Below are 23,601 nucleotides of genomic sequence, written 5' to 3'. Positions count from 1 at the left end.
CGCAAAGGCGCCCGTGTGCTGTGCCATGTCAGTGCACGTTCAACATCCCCAGGTGGTCGAAATTATTCCGGAGACCTCCACTACGGCACCTCTGTTCTTCCTTTCTTCCTTCACTCCCTCCTTTATCCCTTCCTTTACGGCGCGGTTGAAGTGTCCACCAAGATGTGAGACAGTTACTGCCCATTTCCTTTTGCCAAAAACAAATTTTCCGCTTTCCTAATTTTTTATGGTCCCGCAAAGTATCATCCTTTGTGATGCGCACTCACTGTGTTTCAAAAATAATATTACTTAATTTAATGCTGCGTGGCGGCGACTTGACATATGTTATATAATTTGCATGAGATGCGAAAAAACACAAAATAGATAATATGAACTTATCAATTTTTTTTCGCTGGAAGATGGCTGCTTGCGGCCCAATATGATATACATCTTGTTCTTCAGTAAGAAAGAAATTCTTAAATAATCTGTCAAAGCTCACCTCTATACGCCCGCAGTGTGTGGTCAAATCGTGGAAAGCCGGGTACTTTCTTGGCAGGATCATTCAAAGCCCAGGCCACGTCTCCTCCGTTTGGATTCCAGCCGCACATGTTCCCCTCTTCGAACGTGCATGCAGCTGCGATTCAACAGCCTTCATCATGGACGTCGTCACCGCACTCAAACTATGTCTTGTGCACCATCAAGTGTCTACTGACTGTCTAGGCTTTTCCCAGGAATTTCAAGCTTTAATTACCTATCCCGCGCACATTTTGCTCTCATCATGACTACACTTCGTTACTACCCTCTCCGCGAAGGTTTTCCTTTCCTGGCTACCCATTCTGCCACTATAATATCCTCGCGTGACCCGACTGTGGAAATTTCTACAACATATTCGACAACTGAATTGCAGGAAGGAGATGGATGTAATTTGGTTCTATGATGTGTCGATCTCTCTTTTACATTCTTTTACAACCTGCACTTCCTGCTATTGAGCATGGGGAAAATATCATTTCCTCTTCCACAAAGCTTCCACAAAAAGTCTATCCAAGCTCGTTCAGTAGTTGGAGTGAAAAACAATCAGGCGGATTCATGTGCATTTGAATAAGTGTCAAAGCACCTTTAGGGCTCAATGTCACTCGGAACAGGTCAAAATATAAAAAAGCACAAACTGGAGCGAATAGGGTGCTACTATTTTTTTTTGTACTCCGGAAATGTCATCAATATCAATAAAAAGATATAAAAAGATTTTGGGAACCCTGGAAACGAGGCTGACGATAAATTGGCCCGATGTCTGATTTGCCGGGCTCAGGACAGTCTCGATCCAGGATTTGTGCCTGGGCTACTGAGCTTTTTCTCTTTTTTCTGTGGCCATCACAGTTTTCTCCGAAGATATGCCCTGATAGTGTTTGCTTTACTTGCTTCCTTCCGTGAACATTTTCCTTCATTCGGCTGTGCCCTATCTCTATGTAATAGTATTTGTAATGATTATAGCGCGGTTTGGTTTTACTGCGCTCTTTAATTTGATGTTATTGATATAAACATTAACAACTCGTATACTTAAGAGGTGTCATCTGTTAATCGTTTCACAGAGTTACTTCTCCTCTACACCACGTCAGTTTTAGACAGCTATCCAAGAAGTGGAGGAAGCAACACAGCGGTAAGACTGGATTTGTTAACGCCCTACACAATAGGCATCTATCTGCCCATGGAACGAGATCATTTCCCTGTGTCTGTGTAAGCACGTTTCGACACACTAGCGCCGGCTCTGTCATCACCCGAAACCGGCAATTCTTCTACTGCTACAGTGTCTGGGTTTTATTATTAACCTTTATTGTGACTGGCCACATACGCTAACTCACAATATCACACATAATTTTCTGTTTCAAAGGGCTTTTCACTAAAGGCAGCTTTCACAGTTGATAAAAAGTGATTGATTACATTGTTTCTTGAACATTAGGCGCTAAACCTACGGGTATTTCCTTTTTAACTGTCTTGACAGTGCCTATTTTTCGTTTAGGCTTAGCTTTTTCTGAAGTTTCTGGCATAAAGGACATCATTAAGCACTGAGAGTAAAGGCGCGCCAAATTTATGAGCTCAGTACACAGCCACTTGTTCTTTTCCTGGATGTGGCTTCACATACCTAAAACGATGCTAAGAGGTGAATCTTTCGGCATAGCGGTATTGCTGTACTAGTGCCAAGACGATTTAACAGGGCCAAAGTTCTCACGAATTTGACTCACCGAATTAATTTAATTATAACAATGTGCGCATCTTATGCTTTTTATTAAGACCACTAAAATGGAGAATCGCTGTGTAGTGATCATCACTGACTTACAATAAAACAAAAACTGGTTATGAGAGTGACGATAGCGTACTTACCTGATGCGTTGTAACTGGTTCCTGGTTCCTTATCTGGAAAGGTAAATTTAAGTCTAGTGACTTCGGTAACTTTGACACAAGATCAATGTTTATTACAGCTCCAAACATCCGACCGCTCATACAGCTACGTTACTGTTGTGCTTCTAAGGCACGGTTAGCATGACGTGCCCGTCGCTATTCCTGTTGGACCGTGGTTTATCGCATTTTCACTGAAAGCCAGATACACTGCTGGCCGCTTTCTAGATATCCACGGATGAAAGAGCTCTTACAAAACAAAACTATAAGGAAAAGACGAACACTGTCTTTGCGTGAGTAACACTCGTCGCATGCAGTTCGTAGCAGAACTGTCTTCGTATGGGATTCAGGATTAATTTATTTGAGGAATTACCTAAGAGAGTAGACTTGCTGTGTGCTGTGGTGTTCCGTCCTTCTCATTTTCAACCACAGGTGGCAAACACAGCCGTAATTGTTCTTCTCTATACACTCATTTCATTCCGCATAGACTATTATTACTGCACGAAAAGATGTGCACATCTATGGTGCAAATCGAATGATCAGTGACTGAATCGGAGGAGGAATTAGAAGGGTCTGTGAATCATCACGGAAAGAAAACTGCGTGTTTCAACAGGCATCTATTCCAGTAGCCACTGGCCGTAGTATGTTGTAACGCTTAGAGCACGGCCGCAGCCAGTTGCCTGGAATACCTGATTGTGATGTGAATATTTGTATTGCTCCGATGGCCATTGTTCCATTGGTCCCCTTGCCAGCTTCCACCCGCACTGCCAGCTGGCAGTTTGAGGCCTTCTTGAGCGTGAAATTCAAGGTCGTCCACTCGGAAACCTCGGCCAACTCAGAAGAATGTTGCACTTCACCCTTCGGCGACGAACCGCCCTCGTAGCACGACACAGATAAATTTGCCGCCATGATATCTGTGGAAGGTAAAAAGCGGTCATGTGGCACAGTTTACACTTTATGTAAAGTGGCAGACAGTCACGTTCAGTCGATCGCAACAAAAAAGAATTCAATATGTCGCATAATCGCACACTGGCAACCAAGTCATAGCTTTATTTGTAGGCGCCAATTGTTTTCCTTCTACGATACTGGGATGAAGCCGACGTTGTGCAAAATCTCTATGAACCGTAGCGCATTTGTAGACTAAACTGAAACATTTTGTCTTTGACAGAGGCGGCCAATAAAGAGTACTTTCTCGGCCTGTTTGGGAATTTACACTTTTTGCACATGTAGGATAAATGTTACAAAAAGGCTGTCCAACGTTTCTCATAATCTCCGACAAAAAATGACGCCTCCTTGATATCTTTTCAAAACGTTACGTTTTGCTTGCTTAGCTTTAGTTTGAAATAAAAATTTTTAAATGTCAACTGTAAATTCCGGGGTTTAGCATCTCTAAAAAAACACATGGACTATATAGGACGCCGTACTACAGTGCACCGGAGTAATTTAGACTACCCGGGATTCATTAACGTGCCCTCACACCAGCACCAGCCCTGACACCAGTATGCACCGGCAGCATATGGTTAAATGTATTAGAAATATACTATTTCCTGCTTCCCAAGTAAAAATTTCTGCGCAGCAGTAGAACGAGTTCGTTCTGAATCTTAAACACATCTATGTTAAAAAATACCCTGGAGCTTATGGTAAACACATAACGTCGAAGTTGTACAATGGGAATTCACAGAGTGTTTCAGCTCAGGTATTATCAACAATTAACAAGCAGTGAATTACGAACAGCGTTTATCGGCTGATTGAACTAAACCCCACCAAGTTCCACAACCGCAGAGTTGAGGTCGTTGTGGTTTTTACAATTTGCTTTCCGCCCACCCTGCTATATTCCAAAATGTGAGATTGCAGTAGGTGTAAGAAAAAAAATAAAAGAGAGGACACTACTAAACCATCGATGCAAATGGACGTGCCTACAGACCAGTAATGAAGGAGGGATAAGCTTCAATATTCTGGGTATTAATCTGCTCGAGCTGCTCGCCCGGTTTTGTGGAAAGCGCTTCTGCGTAATATGTTGCAGAATACAGGCAGTAGGGTGGTGTAGATACGAGTATGAAGTACAGTTTTCCCCCACTCGCGAGATATATGATACAGAACAGTGTCATACCGTGCACAAATATAAAAGATTTGTTCACATGTTGTTAAGAAAATATTGCGATTGCTATATTGGGAACAATGCTCTACACAAATGAATTCAACTGCTTCTAAATAGCTGCTCATCATTTTCAGTTTCTATGACGTCTTAATGCGTAACCCGAATAATATTTCACTTATGGTAAAGAAAGAAAGGGGGTTTCTCAAGGTAGAAATGCAATTGCTATTTTATAATTGGCATATAATTGTCCATATTATTGTGCTCAATGGCCGTAGGATTAGCTTTAACGATTATTAAGAAACAAATAGACCTGAGAGATTTATGTTTTGGATGCACTACATATGAGTGGTGCTGCTTCAAATGATAGTGTGATAGTGTAAAACAGGACACGAGACATGACTAAGACATTAAGAAAACTTCCAAGGGAATTAACTTTCTCCGTGCGGCATCTAATAAAAAAAAGGCCCAGCAAGAATCGACGGGGAAAACAATCTCTTACCAAAGGCCGATGACGCCTTAGGCTATATTAAGACAGAGGGCAGTCAGAAGGAAGTAAGAAAAATTGGCCATGATTGATGGCGCTTCGGTTGGAAGCTGTCAGTGTGAATGGGGCGGATTTGGCATATCAGAGCTTGTCCAACAAGTTCTTTTTGAGCATATGCTACGGAACTGAATGAAGCTCTTGGCCGTCAAAAATTAAAGGCCCGTTAATTCGAATTCCTTGTAGCATCACGAAGCAATGAATTAAGGCCGCGTTTTAAGGAAGGAGAAACGCAAACGATGGCCGTGTGCTATGCGATGTCAGTGCACGTTAAATATCCCCAGGCACCTCTTTCTCTGTTTATTCTTTTACACCCACCTTCCTACCTTCGCTTAGGGCGTGATTGAGGTGTCCTACAAGAAGTTCCGCAGTTACCGAGTCGTTTGCATTCCCCAAAACCACAGAAAAAATGCTTTAAACAGGGTAGAATTGAAGACTGTCTGGCAAAAAGTGACAACTGCCCGCACTACATTCTTTACTTCTTATGTGAGCGCCGTTTTACGTATATAGGCGAACAATTGTCATGATCCATAGCGCAGCAACAAAACAGGGGACAAACACAAGCGCTTGTGTTTGTTCCCTGTTTTGTTGCTGCGCTATGGATCATAACGCATACCCACTAGCCCGAACCATCACCTTGAACAATTGTCATAGGTTATCGCTTTCTAATGCGTAGGTCAGCAGGAACTTGAATAGATTTGAGTAAAATAATATTTTATTTTAGGCTGTCCCAAATATTGAAAGCACATATTTAACTTTGCATGTTTTCCCATACATTCCTTCATTGTTAGCGAATTATTATTTTTAAAAATATGTATCGCTATTCGTTTTCACGCAAAAATTGGTGACATAGTGACCTTTCGTACTGTTGGATTTGAAAAGTAACGACAAGTAGGTAGTTCCGAAAGGATAGAATACAGTCACTCAATGAACGAAACAATGGTGGAAAAAGACAGAATAGCGCACATAGACTTAGTACCATGATGATCACTCGCAAAGAGAAGTCGGTTGGAGCTTCTTTTTATTTCATATATTGCGGTGCTTTTCAATTAAATCAGTTCACATTCACAGGCGTGGCTCCAAACCCACTGCAGTGAAAGTGAAGATCAGATTTTAATGTAGGGGTTTATTTTACGTTTACCACTTTACCTATCTTTCAACGCAGTTTTGTCTGCATGTCTGCAGATTAAACTTGAAAAATTGAAACACTACCCAATAAGACAAAGTTACCTCAAAAAACCAACTTGTGGGGCTCTAAATGAGGCCGTAAATTAAATTTGTTTTACGAGACCAACATTTTTTGTTTAATTCCTTTGGGTAAAGAGACGCAGGTAGGTAACGTCACCTAGGATGATAATATTTGGCGCTAAAAGTAACTGCCACGAAGAAAATATCAGTTGTTAGTTTCTAAAAACTATGTTTTTCAGGGCGAAGTTGTGTGTGCTTACCTGCGCCATCTCTGAAATACTTCACCGTTATATCGACACCGTGATCGGGGACATCGAACAAAGGGCTGAGCAGGCCAACATTGTGGGAAGATTTCATCCATTCCCTACTGGTCATACCCCGAGTAGCACTTGACAAGTCGAGGTAGGCGAAGGTAGAATCACCATCTGCAAGTAAACACACGCGATACATCGTGGCGTTTGACGTGTTTTGGGGACCCCATTTGCACATTTGAATGCGTAATATGCGTAGTTATGCTTACACCTCAAGAGGAAAAGGCAGCTCAAATTAACATGTTAACCCAGAGTCGTTCGTGATGCTCTGTCCTTCATGTAGTGCAGAGGCTTGCTGCTCAGTGAGTTTTAAATCCTGGCCAAATCGTTTAGTTTCACCTATTTTGTGGGTTCTCGGAAATTTTCTGAAGAGTCATTTAGGATTCGCTGATTTCAATCGGGTCCAAAAGTTGCAATTTGATAACAGAAAGCAGGAGGCCTTTTTCAAGCGTTCCACCGATGGGATCTTGACGTTCCTACATTTTAATCTCTGCACATGCAAAATAAGAAACGGATGTCCTACCACTCTAATATCGATTTGTGATAAGATGAGCTTTTTTTCAGAAACAGACGCCTTCGGAACATGTCAAACTTTCATTATTATGCGCGGCACCGAAAGGATGTTAGTAAGTTGATTGCAGTATAGATTGAAATGTGCTCGGAAAGGTATTTTCTTGCCAATAAAGTGCTCTAGCCTTGTCTTTCCTTCAAAGCGCAGAAAAACTGGGCCTACCCTAATATTTGCGAGCTGTTCTCTTGTGTCTAACTTAAAAGCGATTGCTTCAGATAGAACATAATTCATGCCTTTGCCCGGGACCAGCAAGTTTTCGTTTAGCTGCAAAAATTTTCAGCAAGCTTTGTAGTAGTCTTCTGTACTCTTTTGCTTCGCGCAAGTCGACTCTAAGAACAAGATACTGTTAGATTACAGTGGCCTCAAACAATCTGCACTTTCCTTTGCTCCTTCTTCAGTCATTTTCTCCAGCCTTTGTTCTCACGTGTATATTACTTTGCTATTGAGGCAAAAAAAAAGCTGTAGGCAGACTTTAACCTGAGAGTAGGTCGGCACACTTCTGAAGCATTGGTCGCGCCAATCGACCAGCAAAAATGACAAATTATTTTTCTGCGGTAGGAATCATTAAAAACCGTGCACAAGCTTTTCGCTAGGAACGCTTGTATAACATTTCTTTTTTTTTTGTTCATGGTGTTACCAATGTTACTGTTTTTATACGGAGAGAAGATAGTTGGATGAAAGAAACTTCTTTTACCTCTGCCGATAAATAAAAAGCTATTTTCTATGAAATTACTTGCCCCCATCTCCGCTTTTTCGAACATGCCAGGCAACACAGCTTTATGCCTAGCACATGAGATTGTTCTTTATATATTTTAGAAGAATATCTCAGCACATCTCTCAACGAGAAGTTTTTCGAACGTGTTGGCCAATTAATAAAGTGAGTTAAGCTGCAAAAAGTTTTGTTTCAACAGACGCAGACGTTATGTCCTCCTTTAGAAAGAAGCTTTTGTCATCATTAGGTGCATTCCTTCAGCAAACGATAAATTTGGTGAAGCTAGCAACAGATGCATCCTGGAATCAAAAACAGCAACTGCAAATGACTAGAAACTTTTTAAAGAATTTCAAAATATGCCGTTTGCTTTAGTACAGTTATTCTGAAGATTTTTTCCCTGGTGTAAGTTTCGACCATGGAACAACGATTAATACTGAATGTAGACTACACTTTTTTCTCAGCAAAGGTTTTGTGTCGATTAAATATGCTGCACGACATAGGAGATACCTTATATAAGCCTTAGTGCTTGTATGCAACGTGATTCGAATTTTATATACTTCATAATCAGAGCATCTTACAGTACCCGTGAGTTGTTTGCCTGAACTCAGAAAGGTCGGTTCTTGTCAGAGTTACATCTCAACGTGCATTTTTAGTTTCGGCAAGAATATTATTGCTCAAAGGCAGCCAAAATCTCGGGGAACCTTCACAGCTAGAATGGAGACAAACTAGCAGTGGCTTCGGTGTTCGTTTTTTGTATTGAGCAGCACACTCCCGTCGTTTCTCAGACAAGATGGTCATTAATTGCATTTAGCACTTATTGATAAGTTGGAATAATAATAACGTTAAAGGCTTCAACATATTCTAGGTTTGCTTAACGCCGATGTCTGGTCGCAGTGCTTAAACTGCGACCAGTCAGAGAAGAGAAAATGCTGCTTCCCACCTGAAGGAACGGGTGAGCCTAAGAACTCGGCTGGCCTCTCCAGGCGACCGGTGCCAACCAGCCAGCGGAAGTCTCGCATAAATTCATTCACATAGCCGCAGAGATCATCCGAAAAATCACACTGAGCCAGATGGATGCAAGGTCCTGGCCTCAGCACCACGTTGTCGACGCAGAATGACTTTGTCTCGCCTTCCGTAAAGTTGGCACGAAGAAGCACCTACGTAAACGAGGGTGACCAAAACGCATTTTTCAGAAGGAATGAAATTATATTATGGTAGAGCCAACAAAGTCCGGCATTGCAAAATCTTAAGACCCACTTGAAGAGCGGAGAGGTGCCCAAAGCGTATGAACCTAGGTTAAAATAGGGTAGTTTCCTAGGCCAATATTTAAAGGAAGTGGTTTCCTGTGCTCTTTGATAAGTGTGCGTTGTGTTTCATGGCACGAAGGCAATTAAGACCATCATGCGCCAAGCTGAAGGTATAAAAAAGTATTACTGCAGGAATTTTATAGAAATGTGAAAAATCATCGCTGGTGAAGAGGGCCTAAAACGTTAGTTTGTACTACTATAGTTATGGGATAGTAAAGAAATTTTACAAATGGCTAATATTAAAAGCTTGAAAGAAGGTCGCGCCACTCCAGCGACCATAGTCGGCTGGGCAAGGATCTTGAGGCTCCCAGCCAATCAAACAAAAACCTCGGCCTCCTTCTCAGGAATGAGAAACTGGTTGACGTTGTGGCTTGTGACGTTAAAGCGAGAGAAGAGGAATTCTCATAAGGTAGATGGCTGCCACGGGAGGAATCCAGGTTGTGGCTGCCGTGCAAGCAGGAGGTTATGACGAGGACGGAGGAATGCGCAATCTGATGGTGGTTCCACGGTATGATTCAGGGCTATAAGGCCAAACCCATGCTAGAGAAGATTTGGCTGATCCATGCGCTTAGCGGATAAGCTTAGATCTACAATTTTTTTGTCCTTTTTGAACTATTCTCTTAGGCCCGTGCAAGGGGAATATGTTCATCTTGACCGACTGCCTTTATATTTGTTTCTTCTGAAACCGAAGCCCATTTTGGATCCAGCTTCGTCTTTGGATTCCAAATGAGAAGTCTCCAACATTGTTCATGGCCGCCATGTGGATGGAAAATAAAACGGCCCTTTGCAGACCTTATGAGAAATATGAAGAACATTCTTGTATAAGAATATAAGATCAGTAGTTCGGAGTAGCACAGATGAAAACCCATTAGGTGAGCATTCTAAACTCTAGCTATCTCAAATGTGCTAATAAAATTTTAAAATTACGTTCCTTCGTTTCCTCGAGCGCATGGGGTGGATGCCGAATGAGCGAACAAAGGCTGTGATATAGCGCAGTCTTGAAAGATGCTAGCAATCTGGCTCAGGCGCGTCTGCATGCGAATGCTGTAGCGTACAGAGGACAAAACGCTTGTCTAGAACATGTTCTGGGTGTGTTTCGGGCTGAAAACTCGATATCTGGCAATAACACTGTTAAAAATGGTCTGTATATAAGCATGCGCAGTTACACTCATATGATTTCATCGTCATTTTTTGCCTTCCTAGTCGTAGCGGCTTTGGGAGCTGCGGAACACACAGTACGGTCGTTATAGGCATGTGTTTTGCCCTCTGCACATACAGCCGGTCAAAGCTTTGGCTTGCGTGCGCGACGGCGGCTTTTTCTGCGCTCCTGCGCTTTGCGACGAAGCAAACTTACGGAAGGCGCAATATTAAACACTCGCTTAGTAAGCCTGTGCTTATATTTGATATTCTCGCAAGTTTGCTTCATTATAGGCTGCAGGAGCACAGAAAACGCGTCCGTCACGTACGCAAGCCATACGTCCCATGCATTGTCCGTAATAGGTATAGAAATTTTCCACAGCGATATAACAATTTCCTCCAGAAGTGAACAAAAGGAATGCGCATTAGTTGTCATTTTTATATTCCACAAATATCGCGATGTTTCGTGCAGTGTTTTTTGTTTGTGTCCCACCGGTAGTTCTCACCTTGAATCTTTTCTCTTGTACAATTTCCACACGCCCTAGCATCCAGGTATCTGACTCCGGATAGAGGGGCTTTCTCCACACAACTTCATTCTTGCCGTTCCCTACCACCTCCGCCTGCAAGCAAAGAAAGGTGCGTATGCAAAAAAGACGGTATATTGGCATACTTAGGGAAAATCAGAATTAGGTGTGCTGGAGCGGTGTGGCTACTGTTTTGCATTTTTGTCGTACACCTGCCACCTAGCTACCATACGTGTCCTTGTGATACGTAACGTCTGTACACACGTACCCCCTCCCCCCCCCCCCCGCACACGCACACACCAGGGCAATTAGAAATGGCGTTCCTACTTGACTATTAATATGCGCCAGGAATAACTTCGACTCACAGTTAGAAAAGAAATGCGGTCAGTAAACGCACTTAGCTGCCGTAATGATGCATCTTTTACGAGATTTCATGTACATGCTTACAAGCGACACCGTAGCCGAATTTTAAATAACATAGTTTTTTATCACATATTTGGGATCTTTTATTTAAAGATGATGGAAGTGCACGTCACACTGGTTTAAAGCAAAAAAAAATGCATGTTGTGATGGAGGAAGCGAAAAAAAACGGACGAGGACTGCAAAAAAAAAAAAGCATGGGATCGCCTACGCTAAATGTGCAATAGGTGTGGTGTACTGCATTTCCCTCCCATGTGGGGCTTCATACGTTGGCCAAACTGGCCGCTGTATTAATGACCGGGTACGGGAGCATGCCAGAAACATTGAAAATAATGACACTAGTGCGAATCTCGTGCGAATCTCGTGCGGTACCTTGTCTCGTGCAAGTGTAGGTCAAGTCTAAAGAAGACCACGATTCTTGGCAAGAGCGGTAATGATAAAGCTAGGCTTGTTCTAGAGTCTTATTATATCACAAAGCTCTCCGATCTTTGTGTCAGTGACACGTCTGTGCACGTATATTGAGCTGAATGTGTTTTTTATATTCGTTTTTTGATTAACTTGAGCGCTTGATTGATGTACGGCCTTTGTGCTTTCTGAATACGCATAGTCGATATTCTGATCTTATATATCCCATCTACTACAGCATGAATAAAAGTTGGCAGTGAGTGCTCGTGAACGTGTTTTTGTGTCCCCTGCTCCGTCTCTAGGCCGTTTTTTGCCCTTCCTTTTTCACAACATTCATCACCAACTTGCCCGGCAGCTTCCTCTACCGGAAAAAAAATGCAGCATCCTTGTGATCTCGCTCACACTGCATATTTTATCCCTCCCTCTCAAAAATTACGAGAACCTCAACTCTGGAGGTTACTGCGTTTTTAAATGCAATGGGATAAATTCCAAGTAGAAAAAAATCAGTTGTGCCCCGGCTCTGTCTGGGCAAAGCTGCCATTGCTCTGAATAAATTCATCGCGATCATCTATTTTAAGTTCATGGAAATGTGGAAGGGAACTATAATTATGTTTTCTTCTTTCCAACCAGAGGCTTAATTGCAAAGTGGCTACCGCATTTTGTCCAACTGGTACCTACGGGTTGACCTGAGTGCAGTCCATTGAGAGAAATCTTTGGAGCTGAATTGGGTTTAATGAGTACTGTATAAATATTAGAAGAAAAGGGGTAATTACCAAGGATCATTGGTTAAAGATTAATAACTCTCCAGATTACGCCCTAGAGGACTAAACAAAAATGTTCAAATATGGCTATGCTGCATCGTAAAAACTAAGAGAGCTGCATCTCATTGAGCTGTGCTAAGCAGTTCGCAACAACTTGTTTTATAGTGCTACAGTGCAATCATAGTTGTGTTGATGCATCAGTGTCCATGACAATCATCAATATCTCTAACCCGTTCGCACAGAGGCCAAAACCTTGTCCGAGTTACTCTGTATTTCACCATGGTATTTTCTGCAACATTTTCATATAATTTAACAGTGTTTCTATGGCCTTCTGAAACATCGTTTTGGAAGCGAAAAACTAGCGAACTGCCGTATTTTTAGCATATCTCTAAGAGAAAATAGCACAGAAAAGTAACCTTAAGACACGGCAAGCTATTTGGACTCGATGGCAGTCCTCAGTGAAGGAAACATTGCTGTCGTTGATTGGCGATCCTTGGAAGAAAAATATACACACAGGATTACGCCAACAAACGCCTATCTAACCTTCGCGAAGAATAACAAGGTGATACTGCCGCCGGCATGGGAGATATATTTTGTTTTTCACATCCCTACAACAAACGAGCGATGCACTGAGTAACAGTGAAAAAAACTTCAGCGACCGTATCTTGCACTCGGTGCCTTCGGACTTGCGAGCATAACAATTGCAATGAACAGCTCACCTGAAGTTGCGCTCCGCTTTCTCCAGTCTGCAAGTACCAGAACTCAAAGCACTGCGGTTCACTGTCACCTGACCACTCCGGACTGGTCAGTGTGGCGCCGGCAGCCGATGAAGACGACTTGCTGGCCGTCACAGCGTACGCTGTAAGCAAGCGGAACAAAATGGAGTGGTTTTCAAGTCTTTCGCTCATCTTAGCAAAGTAAATAATACTTCTTAAGGACTCTGAAGTGTGAGGAGAACGTAGTTTGAAATTGAAGGAAATAAATTTTTCAGCAGGCCCTTTGTTACTGTTACGATGATCGTTTTCATTCTATGTACGACAAGAACGAAGCCGCACATGATAGGCAGGAAAGGAAACTTCCTACCAAATAATTCTGGGCAAAAGCATTTTCAACGTGAAAGAGTTCTTGGGCGGAATTTTTTCACGTAAATTAAGCGCTCACTGTAGCAATCAATATACCTGCAGATCTCCCGTCAACAGGCTCCGTTTTCTTGCTATTAACGTTAGAGCGATCGTCAAAAGCGTTCCCTATTGGTTTTCTAAGGCTGCCTTAATTGCTCGATGCGAGCGATGGAAAAGCTCTGAAAGAAAGATGTTGCTGCACACCGGAAGAATGCATCATTACTTTTAATATTTCCGTAACAGTGCCTCACAATTTTGCAATATTCAAAATTTTTGTTCAAAACTTTTGGACATGAAAAGGACGCCTTCAGTAAACCATGAAAGAATGCCTAGGAGATCTAATTGTTTATTCGAAGTCCAGGCATTCATCACAAGCAATATTTTGTTTCCTTTTATATGACGCGACTCCGTATTGTTACGCTAGTAAGATCAGATAGGATATCAGAGAGGAATTTTCATGGCTACACTTTTCCGGTTTGGATTGTTGGACTTAACATCGCAAAGGGACTTATGCTATGAGGGACGCCGTAGTGGAAGGCTCCACATAAATTCGACCGCGCTTGGTTCCTTAACGTGTACTGGCATCGCACAGTACACGGACCTCTAGCATTTCGCCCCTATAGCAATGCGACCGCCTCGGTCGGGATCGCACCCGCGTCTTTCCAGCCAACAGTCGAGCACGGCTGTACTTTTATATAAGTAACGAATTATGGCGGCAGAACGTTACCGTCCGGCCCAGCTTGAATATTTCGGCGTCTATGGGATGCATTTGGCTGGAAAAGTCGCTGTGAACTCCTCTTGTAGTGGTTTAATTATTAAAAGAAGGGTAACAGCTGACATGAGTGCCACATCACCCGTGGACGCTGTTTGCAACGCGCAAACAAGCGCTAAGCTTGAGTTTTTTTTTCCGAATTGAAATAATGCTTTCATTACTGAGGCGTTAACAGCCTCTCAACTCCGGCCGAGTCGTTTTTTGGGAAGCCTTTGGACCAAACATCTTTCCGCTCATTCATTCGTATCTCTAATACCGCGCTGTGAATATTCAACAGCATGTTTTATTATGGAAGCCGACGATCTCGCCGGCCCTAACAACAAGCGCAGCTAGCAAATATTTGCACTAAAAACAGCATCTGTATGTGAGTTCACGACTAACGACGCAGAAATTCAAACACAAAGGACAGCTGATTGTAATGCGTTGAGCCGCATACCACTCTTGGGGCAGTGGTGCAGCGGTTAAGCGATGGCCCTGCGATGGAAGGTGCTCCCAGCGGTTGGCCTTGTGCGGGCCAGGTTACTCTCGCCGAGCGAGCAATTCTTAATTTAACTCTCACCTGCCGCAGCGGGCAGTTTCTCACTATCCTGTGGGCAGGTTGTGATGACGCTGCAAGGACACATGGCGTAGGTGACCCACCTGCCTCCTACAGATTGCTCTCTGGAGACCTCTTGGCAGAGCCATGCCTGTGATTTTTCCCTCACAAAGCTCACTCCGACACCAGATTTCCTGGTGAACGGGGCCTAAACGCTATCGCGGTAAAATTAGGATGCTAGCGCATGAGTTCCTTTTTCGGCAAGTTTGCAGATCGTACCGTTTGCCTGCGTGACACGCCATGCAGCAGTAACGACCAGTTGGCCATGCGTGCCTCACGCACCTGAATTATGCGGTCCAGAGCGCGGCTCCGTTTTTGAAATACTGGAGCCACTAATTTCCCGCTTCCATCCGTCGGTCGCAACCCAGCCACACAGGTTGAACTCGAAGTCGCAGTAGCCTGAAAAGCATCAACTATATCAATAAACGGAATAAGAAAAAGACGTTTCCACGAAAAAGAAAATAAACGAATGAGGTATGCGCCTGATATTGGCGTCACGTTTTTGATTCTGTCTGTCGTGGCTAGCGACAGCTTACGCTAGCCCCGCAGCCATAATTACATCCGGCAATAGAATTTAGCATTATGCTACTGTCATATTTGCATGGAGTGTCTGCTCAGGGCTCAGTACGAAATTAAGTTTTTGATTTCCACTTCTTTATATACAGACTGCTGTATCATGACTTCACACGCGAACTCAGCAAGGCAGGGCCAGGGACCGCATTCTGTAACTTTGCATTCATTGTCTATACAATTTGGCCGTGACGTCAAAGTGACGAAAGCAACAGCATGTAGGAAAACAAACAGCAAGTCGCAGACACAGCCGGTCTGGTAAAGGCGCCGCCGCTAGCGAAACAACTGTCGCTGCATCCAGTCAGTTTGAGGCACGCGAACCTTTCTCTGCCGCTTCGCCGCACAAATGACGCCAATTTTATTTGCCGAGACTGAATTAGCGCCAAAAAGGCTCGTCAGGTGTGCCAAACGCGTCGTCATCCCCAGTAATTCGTAGGCGTCGGCACTGATTCGCGAATGGGACATGGGCTCGAGACGCATTTATGCAAGCTGGCTGCATCACGGGCATGTTTATGTGGCGACCAGCGTGACGTCTTCTCTGACGTCCTACGGGAGGAGCGACTAACGGCAATCGAAGAAATGGACTGGAATGGCATTGGATTGTTGCAGAATACGGCCTCAGAACGACTTTATTTCATCATCAATATTGGCATGCGCTTCTATAGTAATGATTATCATACTTTTGGGACATGAAAAGAGACCGTTCCGCGGTCTCTTCCAACAGCCTTTTATGAAGAATACATCTGAATAATATATACCTTGTCCGTCCGTCAGGACGTCGCATGCCCCGGAAGTCAATTCTAGTGGTCCAAGAGCCAACACTGCATCTTTTGCAACGGATTCACGGGATTCCACTTCAAAAACGAGCTGCAGAAGAAAAAATATTCATCAGCAAATTTTTTAAAGCGTTTATTCTTTAAGCTATCACAGCGCAAATACTACTTCTAGACAGTCGCAAAGTATAGAATGAAGCACGTAGGTTAATTTTGGTTATTTCGACTAGTTACGTGCACTGGACAGGTCGCTTTGCCACCATTCTTTTCGAAAGCGCATCTATATTCACACGATGTGGACAAATTTCGTCGAGCTTCAGCGGCGCGGGTAATCGCGTTTTCGAAATTCTGAAAACTGATATGGCTTTAACTAATGACTGGCTACAAATCTCTAATTGCAATCAGGTGCATATTGGTAATGGCTAAAAAGTTATCTATTTGATTTTAGATAATAAGTTTACTAATTGGCATGCCTCACCTGTTTTTGATGTCCTCCGACACCGGTATTACTACGCCGCTAAAAGCTTCTCTATACCTCAAAAAGGCAATATTAAAATTAATGATCCCCTTCTCTGAAACATCTGCCATAAACGCTTTACATGTGGTTTTCAAAAAAGAAGAAAATAGTAAAACAACTTTATCATGCAGATAGAGGGCGCAAAATGGCCCGTAAAACTGCTTTTTAAGTGGCAGCCGTTGTCAAGCCGACTGGTGTGTCAGTACCTGTCGGATCCCGATTATAACTGAGCGGAACATACGTAAGCTGGACGGCTTTAATCACTTGTGTGAAGACAGCTACCAGTTCATACATATATGCTTGGACACGGCACCTAACGTCATCGTCGCCGTGCATTAGACGCGGCACAGGAAAGAACCGGAAGTGCAGAAGACCGAAGGAGGATGTCACTATCCGATTCCAAAATCATCAGTGATGCTTTAATAAAGCATCAGTGGTGAAGACGCTGTTCAGAAGAGTTGAGACACACTGCAGCACAGAACTTGACAGAAAAAAAGAACAACGCACGATATTCAAAGAACTTATCATGAACGGCTACCCAAAAGACTTTATTCAAAAAACCATTCGACGACAAAAACACAGCATTCGTCAAGTAATCAACGCACAAAGACCAACGACACCACCAAAATACGTCACTTTACCTTATGTCGGAGGTGTCAGCGAAACCATCGCCAGAATCCTGAAAAAATCGGGTCTCCAGGTTGTGCACAAACCCACAAACACTACTGCGCTTTGCCTACCTGTTCCCAAAGACCGGCCACCGAGAGAAAGACCCCAAGGCATTGTCTACAAAATTCCATGCGCCGACTGCAACGCAAGCTACATCGGCGAAACCAAAAATTTCAAAGAAAGAATTGGCACCATAAGAACGACGTCCGCAAATTCGCAAGAGAGCGCAATCCGGTAGCCGAACATTCCAAGGACTCTGACCATAGAATCAACTTTGAAGAAACCCGCATCCTCAGCACCGAAACAAATTACCACAAGAGGTTCCTTCTTGAATCCAGGCATATCCAAACCACCCCGAACAATATCAACCGCACAAAAGGAAACCTGCCCCCAGTATATGCCCATGGACTTCGCTCTTCAACGCAGCGAAAAAAAGTCGCCATTCAGCACCTCCCTGCAGTGCGCCAGCGTGACTAACAGCCTAAACCCCCTCCCCCTCCCCCGCGCCTTTCGCGACACAACTGTCGTTCTTTTCACCACCACCCCCCTCCCTTCCATACTTAAAAGACGCTAGCTACTGCCCTCAGTCACCCCTGTTGAAGGAGCCGAGTCGGCTTCGAAACGTTGGGTTAAAGTTAAAATTCTGGTTGGAGATGTGCAGTTTATTATAAGTCTTCAAACCCAACCAGACAGGCAAATCTGTCAAAATGTTTAGTTTTCAATCTATCCAATTAGACGTACTTGGTACGGACAATAATTTTCCTCATGGTTGCATAGGATAACAGCGTGTTCACATTTATTTTTTTAAGACAAAGGGCAAGTGAACAGAAGCGCATTTAAAACCACGAAACTAACAACAGCCGCCAGGAATGTGTGCCATGCGCGCGCACGTAAACGTTGCTGGCTACTAGACGACAGGAATGGGGATCCACACTAAGGACGGTGCGCCGCTGCGGCGCAAGTTAGTGACTCTGCTCGGTCCTGTGACCAATCGCAACTGTTGAGATATTCTGTTCTTAGTGGGCTCAAGTCAGCCCAATAAAGAGCTCGATTATCCACCACTTCTACCTGTTGGTTCATTGTCCATATCGTTATCATCAACACGTGGCACAATAAACGTGCGCGCAAAGCGCGACGCTGTGTGTGCGTTGTCGTGTCTTCATTTACTGCTGCCTGTGAGGGCCACTTGCATCTGGCATTTAACAAAGAAGTTGCATAACTTGACACAGACCAGCCAGCTTTCTAAACAGTAGATGCATTGTTTTGCAACATAAAGTAGCAATAGAGTACGCATACTTCTGGCATGTTTTATTTAAACCGTGGTTGCATTCATGAATAAAGCCACACCTTAGTGTCCATGCCTCAAAAAGAATTGCAACATGCATTGATCTTTGGTACAGATTTGGCCTAATACCTTTGAAGATTAAATCTCTCTTCCTGTTTCGTATGCGGGAGGGTGTACTTGCTGCAACGTCGGTACTTTATGAGTGTGCGTCTTGATAAGCTCGGGTGTTTTTTTTGTGTCAGGGCAAATTCCGGTTCTATTTGCACACTGGCGTGTCAGCAGCTACAATTGGGCTTTCCGCGATATTGAAATTGAGCCTCCATAATAAACTCTTACGTGAAAGGGTATATCCAATCCACCTCAAGATTAGAAGAGCAAGTTTTTTTTTTCTGAAGAGGCAAAAAAGTTAATCCAATTTAGACACATGCGAGAAGCCTGCTTTCTCTTGGCGCTAATCGCCGGGCGTCTCTGATTGGTCACATGCGCTCATTTTCATTCTTTATTTTTTATGCTTTCGTCTCTGCTAGTGATTTTGTGTCGGCAGTAAAAGCTATCATGATGCTCCGCGCTCTTGTGTCGTTGTGTGTTCTAGTGCTTATCCTCTAATAACATATTTCATATTCGTGACGGCCACCGTCTTACACTAATGGCGGGCACTGAAGACAGAGATGAAAACCAGGAACTGTATATGCTACCAATTTGAATATAATGTAAAAGTGGTATCTTCACCTGGTTGTGAGCTCCGTTGAGGAACAGCGTCCTGCGCACGTTGTACCAGCGGTCTGCGGTGGTGCGGTCCCTCTGCTGGAAAAGGAACGACCACATCCATCCAAAGTTGGCTGTAGGCTGCGATTTGTTGATGCCTAAAGTCAGCGTGACCCGTCGTGCACCGAACATGTGGTACCACGTGGAGAAGCAAACGGCACCCGACTCCTCATTGACGATGGCCGAGGAAAGCCGCAGTGAGCCACCGTTGCTTCTGAGTGCGGCTCCGGTTATATAGATCATGCCACCTGCGAAGCCAGCAATGGCACAACGCATCTATCATTCAAGATGAACGCGTTGGCGGGCATCCTGATCAAGGCCCACAATGCTGCGCCTCTTTCCTTTCAAGAGAGGCACAGAGAAAAAGAAATAAATTAAATCTTGCAAGGAACACAACGGTTATATCAAGATAGCTGCCCTCCGCTGGGCAAAAAGGGTTAAAAGATAAAAAAAAATTGGAGGACTCTTAAGCTTCGTCTTTAAGAGTGAGACGCGACAGCGTGTTGCAGCGCTGCCAAGGAGTCCACGAAACGCCAACGCCCGTTCGGCGCGACGCGTGGCCCGTTGGACAATTTAAGGAAAGGACGCCTGTCTCACATATCTCGGTGGACAATCGAACCGGGCCGTAAGGAAAGGAAATTGAAACGAAAATTGGTTTTAAGGAAAGGAAATGACACCTGTCTCACAATTCTCGCTGAACACCCGTACCGCGCCGTAACAAAAGGAAAATCCCTTCTCTTACGGCGCGGTTCGGGTGTCCACCGAGACGCGCCATTTTTCGCTCACGGCCAAGGACGTTGACGACACCGGCTTTTCTGGGACACGAGCTCCTTAAAGCTGTCGCGTTAACATATTGCAACGGGTATTGTCAATGTGTCTCGGTGGTGCGCGTGTTCTGGGCTTGGGTGCCCTGTTCTCTTGGCCTGTGTGCTGTTCCCAGGTCGTTCTTTCGTCGTTCTCACCTTAGGGCACGTAACATCTTTGGTGGAGTTGCGAGGTTTCGGCCCCTCTACCTCACCCCCGTACAGTATCAAGGAAAGAGGAACGGTCGCAAAGACCCCAGGGACCAACTCTCTTACATGAAGCCCACAAAGTTCTTCTGAGACCGATTAGTTTCCGTCATGGTTTGAGGCTGTACTACCTTTCTTGCCATCGCAAGCCGAAGGCTGTCTCCGCCTGTGAGAACCTGCCGGCATCCTGCCCGCCAAAAGGCTGGTAATTGCGCGCTTAATTTTTTTCATGCAAAAATATTGATCCCTGAACGATCTTCTTCTTCAGGGAGATAAAATTATGATCCTGACATCGTCAGTCCAGGTTACGTCGGCTATTTAAATGTCCATTCCGTTCATCGCCAATGAGCCCGGTCCTCTGCCAGCTGCGGACCTCCATTTCAGCCACTGTCTGTTCCTCATCCTTAAATCTGCCGCTTAAACACGAGGCTAATCATAACTTATCAGATGCGCCTGATGTAAAAATACCAGAAGGTACCTATAACAGCTGTCCAGCCACTATAGTCGTCCATAAAGTTACCAATAAAATTCGAATAAGGAAGCATGTCAAGCAAGAGACGCGATCTCGCCAACGCTATCCATCGCCAGTTTACAGGATGTATTGAAAGGTCCCGATTTGGAACATTGGGAGATAATAGTTAATGGAGAACATTTTATTATTCCGCGTTTCCATAATGACGTTACTTTAATAGGTCACTCTGGAGATGAACTGCAGAAAGCAATCAGACTTAGACAGGCAGAGAAGAACGGTGGATCTGGAAATAATATGCAGAGAACCAAACTAACATTGAACAGCCTCGGAAGGGGACAGAAGTTAACGATTCGCAGCGAGGCACACGAAGTAATAAGAAAATTCATGTTCCAGGTACTGACCGCACAATCCGACTCACGAGAGCGAAATAACTAGAAGATTAAGGTAGTGGTGGAGCGCATTTGACAGGTTCTCTGAGATCACGAATGGCAGTTTACCCATATTTCTCAACAGAAAATCAAATAACAACTGTGTCCTGCCGGTACTCACCTATGGGGCATAAATGCTGAGGGTACTGAAAAGGATTCAACTATATATTGAGGTCAATTCAGCGCGCTATGGAACGGAAAATGATAGGTGTAACGTTAAGAGACAGGAGGAGGTCAGTGTGTTTCAGGAAACGAAAAAGGGTTAATTACAGCCTAGTCAAAATTAAGAAGTTGGCTGGTGCAAGACATGTAATATGAAGGCAAGATAACCGTGGTCGTTAGGGGTTACGGACTGGGTACTGATAGAAGGAAAACGTAGAAGGGGGCAGTAGAAGTCTATGTGGGTGCATGAGATTAAGAAGTTGGCCCGTAAATTAGAGAAAATAGAAAAAAGTGCGTGCGCAAGAAACACTGGCCCGGTTTATTACGCCCGGATGAGCCGGGAGAGCCTGGTTTTGAAGCCGAGGTTGCCAGGCCCAGAATGCAAGCGAAGTTTATCTATACCACACCACCCTTTGAGCAGCAATTCAATGAATGACTCTACCTTGGGTTGCTCGGCTAAAAAAGATGATGCGGATTTACACTAAATGTGTGTCGTTAACGCGTCTTTACCACAATGCGGCCTGCCGGCCATTCACTAATAAATGTTAGTGAATGTGCGAAAATTTTTTTCTTCGTGATTTTCAGTTCCACTAACGGAGTCTATAATTTTTATACTAGGATACTTTGTTTGCTGCTGAATGTGTTGCCTTTCACTTTTAGTTAAATAAATATTAATTGTTTGTATTTTTCTTTCATAACTGATTCGATGCTTTCGTTCGCGCTCTTCTTAATACCTTTGTGTTTGCAATTAATCCCCTTACGGGTGGTGTAGGTATTTGTAATAAATAAATAAGAATATAAATAAGTAAATAAATAAAGTAAGATGGCAAACGGGATCATTCATGCTTAAGTTGCGTGTTCCTACGACTGATATCTGCATCTTCATGGGTGGTTACATGGATTCATTCATATTATTTGAAATTGAATGCGTGAAATAAATATGAAAAATTGGCGGTGGCTTAACTTGGCCAGCACCGGAATCCAGCGAAACGCAAGCATGCTTGCTAATCGTCTGAGGCTCCTCCATGGCAGCTCAGCTACACGCTGGCTACGGTCGTTCTATACATGTATACCCACACGATCACGTGACTCTGACGGGGTATCACATGGTGTTACGACAGACACCCCCTTCGGATGTCATGCCGTGGCTTTACATCACCCCATCGGATGTTTTGAAGGTCAACCCAAAAAAGGAACCCAATGTCAAAGCTCAAAGGCGAACTAAAGGTAATGGTTCAAGATCAGGGGTCAAAGGTTCGACACCATAACTCTAGACGCATATGATCAAACGCGGCTATCCATGTGTAGGCTGAAGGTCATTCAAGGTCGTTGTACTCGCTACCCGAAGGCTGCTTAACCTAGCGCAATGAAGCTTTTCGCTTCAAAAATGAAATTTCTAATCCCTCCTGTTTGCAGTAGCTAGCGCTATTACTGAGCGAGGGAACAACTTACCACTGACTCCTGGAGGTGGGTAAGGACCAAGTGGAAAAGAGAACGCTGTCCCGAACCTCCAAGCGTTTGACGACACTGCTTGGGTAGACCAGTGGCACAAGTGGGGATATTTGAAGTTGCAGCTGAGGAGGTCCACTGCAGGAAAAGAAAAACAGTTTCGTTTGATTGTATGAAAGACACTGCTGAATACCACTAAGGCTATGCTTGATATTATATTTCTTAAGCACCTTAGTGTACGGTGGTACACCGCAATAAGAAAGCAAAAAAGCCAAGAAAAGCCATGGCCAGTGATGCCGCAGACGGACACTTGTCAATGGTTTTGCCCTTTCCAAGACCACTTCGCTAATAAAGATTAATGCGCACATGCATTTTTATATTCTTTTCATTTATTCTAGTTGTCGCAAACACATGAGGTTTCATCCAGTCTCCTTACAATGTGGCCAGCTAATGGCGTTTGTGTTCTCTGCAGAGTGAAATATAGAGCACAAAAACGCCGTGCGTTACGAACGCTGAAAATCGCTTTTCCACATCTCGAAACCAGCGGAGATTGCCTAATTCCAGCAGCAGAAGGAGTAAGGACATGAACATGAGCAATGGTACGAACACGAAATTCATGAGCTGCGACCCCGTCATTCCCTAGATTTCTTGACCACCTTCATCTTGTC

At 43.9% G+C, this 23,601-nt stretch overlaps 1 protein-coding gene across 1 annotated transcript in view; it reads right to left on the bottom strand.

Annotated features, from left to right (window-relative positions):
• The window catches only part of LOC144129737 (MAM and LDL-receptor class A domain-containing protein 1-like), a 142,438-nt gene that overhangs the window by 92,307 nt on the left and 26,530 nt on the right, over positions 1-23,601 (bottom strand). Inside the window, exons 11-21 of the mRNA XM_077663823.1 lie at positions 22,937-23,071; positions 19,377-19,660; positions 16,162-16,270; positions 15,116-15,232; positions 13,065-13,204; positions 10,742-10,855; positions 8,732-8,948; positions 6,458-6,622; positions 3,060-3,284; positions 2,356-2,388; positions 479-613 (exon numbers count right to left, since the gene is read on the bottom strand). Coding sequence (XP_077519949.1) covers positions 479-613; positions 2,356-2,388; positions 3,060-3,284; positions 6,458-6,622; positions 8,732-8,948; positions 10,742-10,855; positions 13,065-13,204; positions 15,116-15,232; positions 16,162-16,270; positions 19,377-19,660; positions 22,937-23,071 — 1,674 coding nt within the window. The remainder of the gene's footprint in view (positions 1-478; positions 614-2,355; positions 2,389-3,059; positions 3,285-6,457; positions 6,623-8,731; positions 8,949-10,741; positions 10,856-13,064; positions 13,205-15,115; positions 15,233-16,161; positions 16,271-19,376; positions 19,661-22,936; positions 23,072-23,601) is intronic.

The sequence above is a fragment of the Amblyomma americanum genome, chromosome 4, assembly GCF_052857255.1.
Source record: "Amblyomma americanum isolate KBUSLIRL-KWMA chromosome 4, ASM5285725v1, whole genome shotgun sequence".
Classification (NCBI taxonomy): Eukaryota; Metazoa; Arthropoda; class Arachnida; order Ixodida; family Ixodidae; genus Amblyomma; species Amblyomma americanum.
The sequence above is the reverse complement of the archived record's forward strand: the minus strand, read 5'-3'. Positions and strand labels throughout refer to the sequence as shown.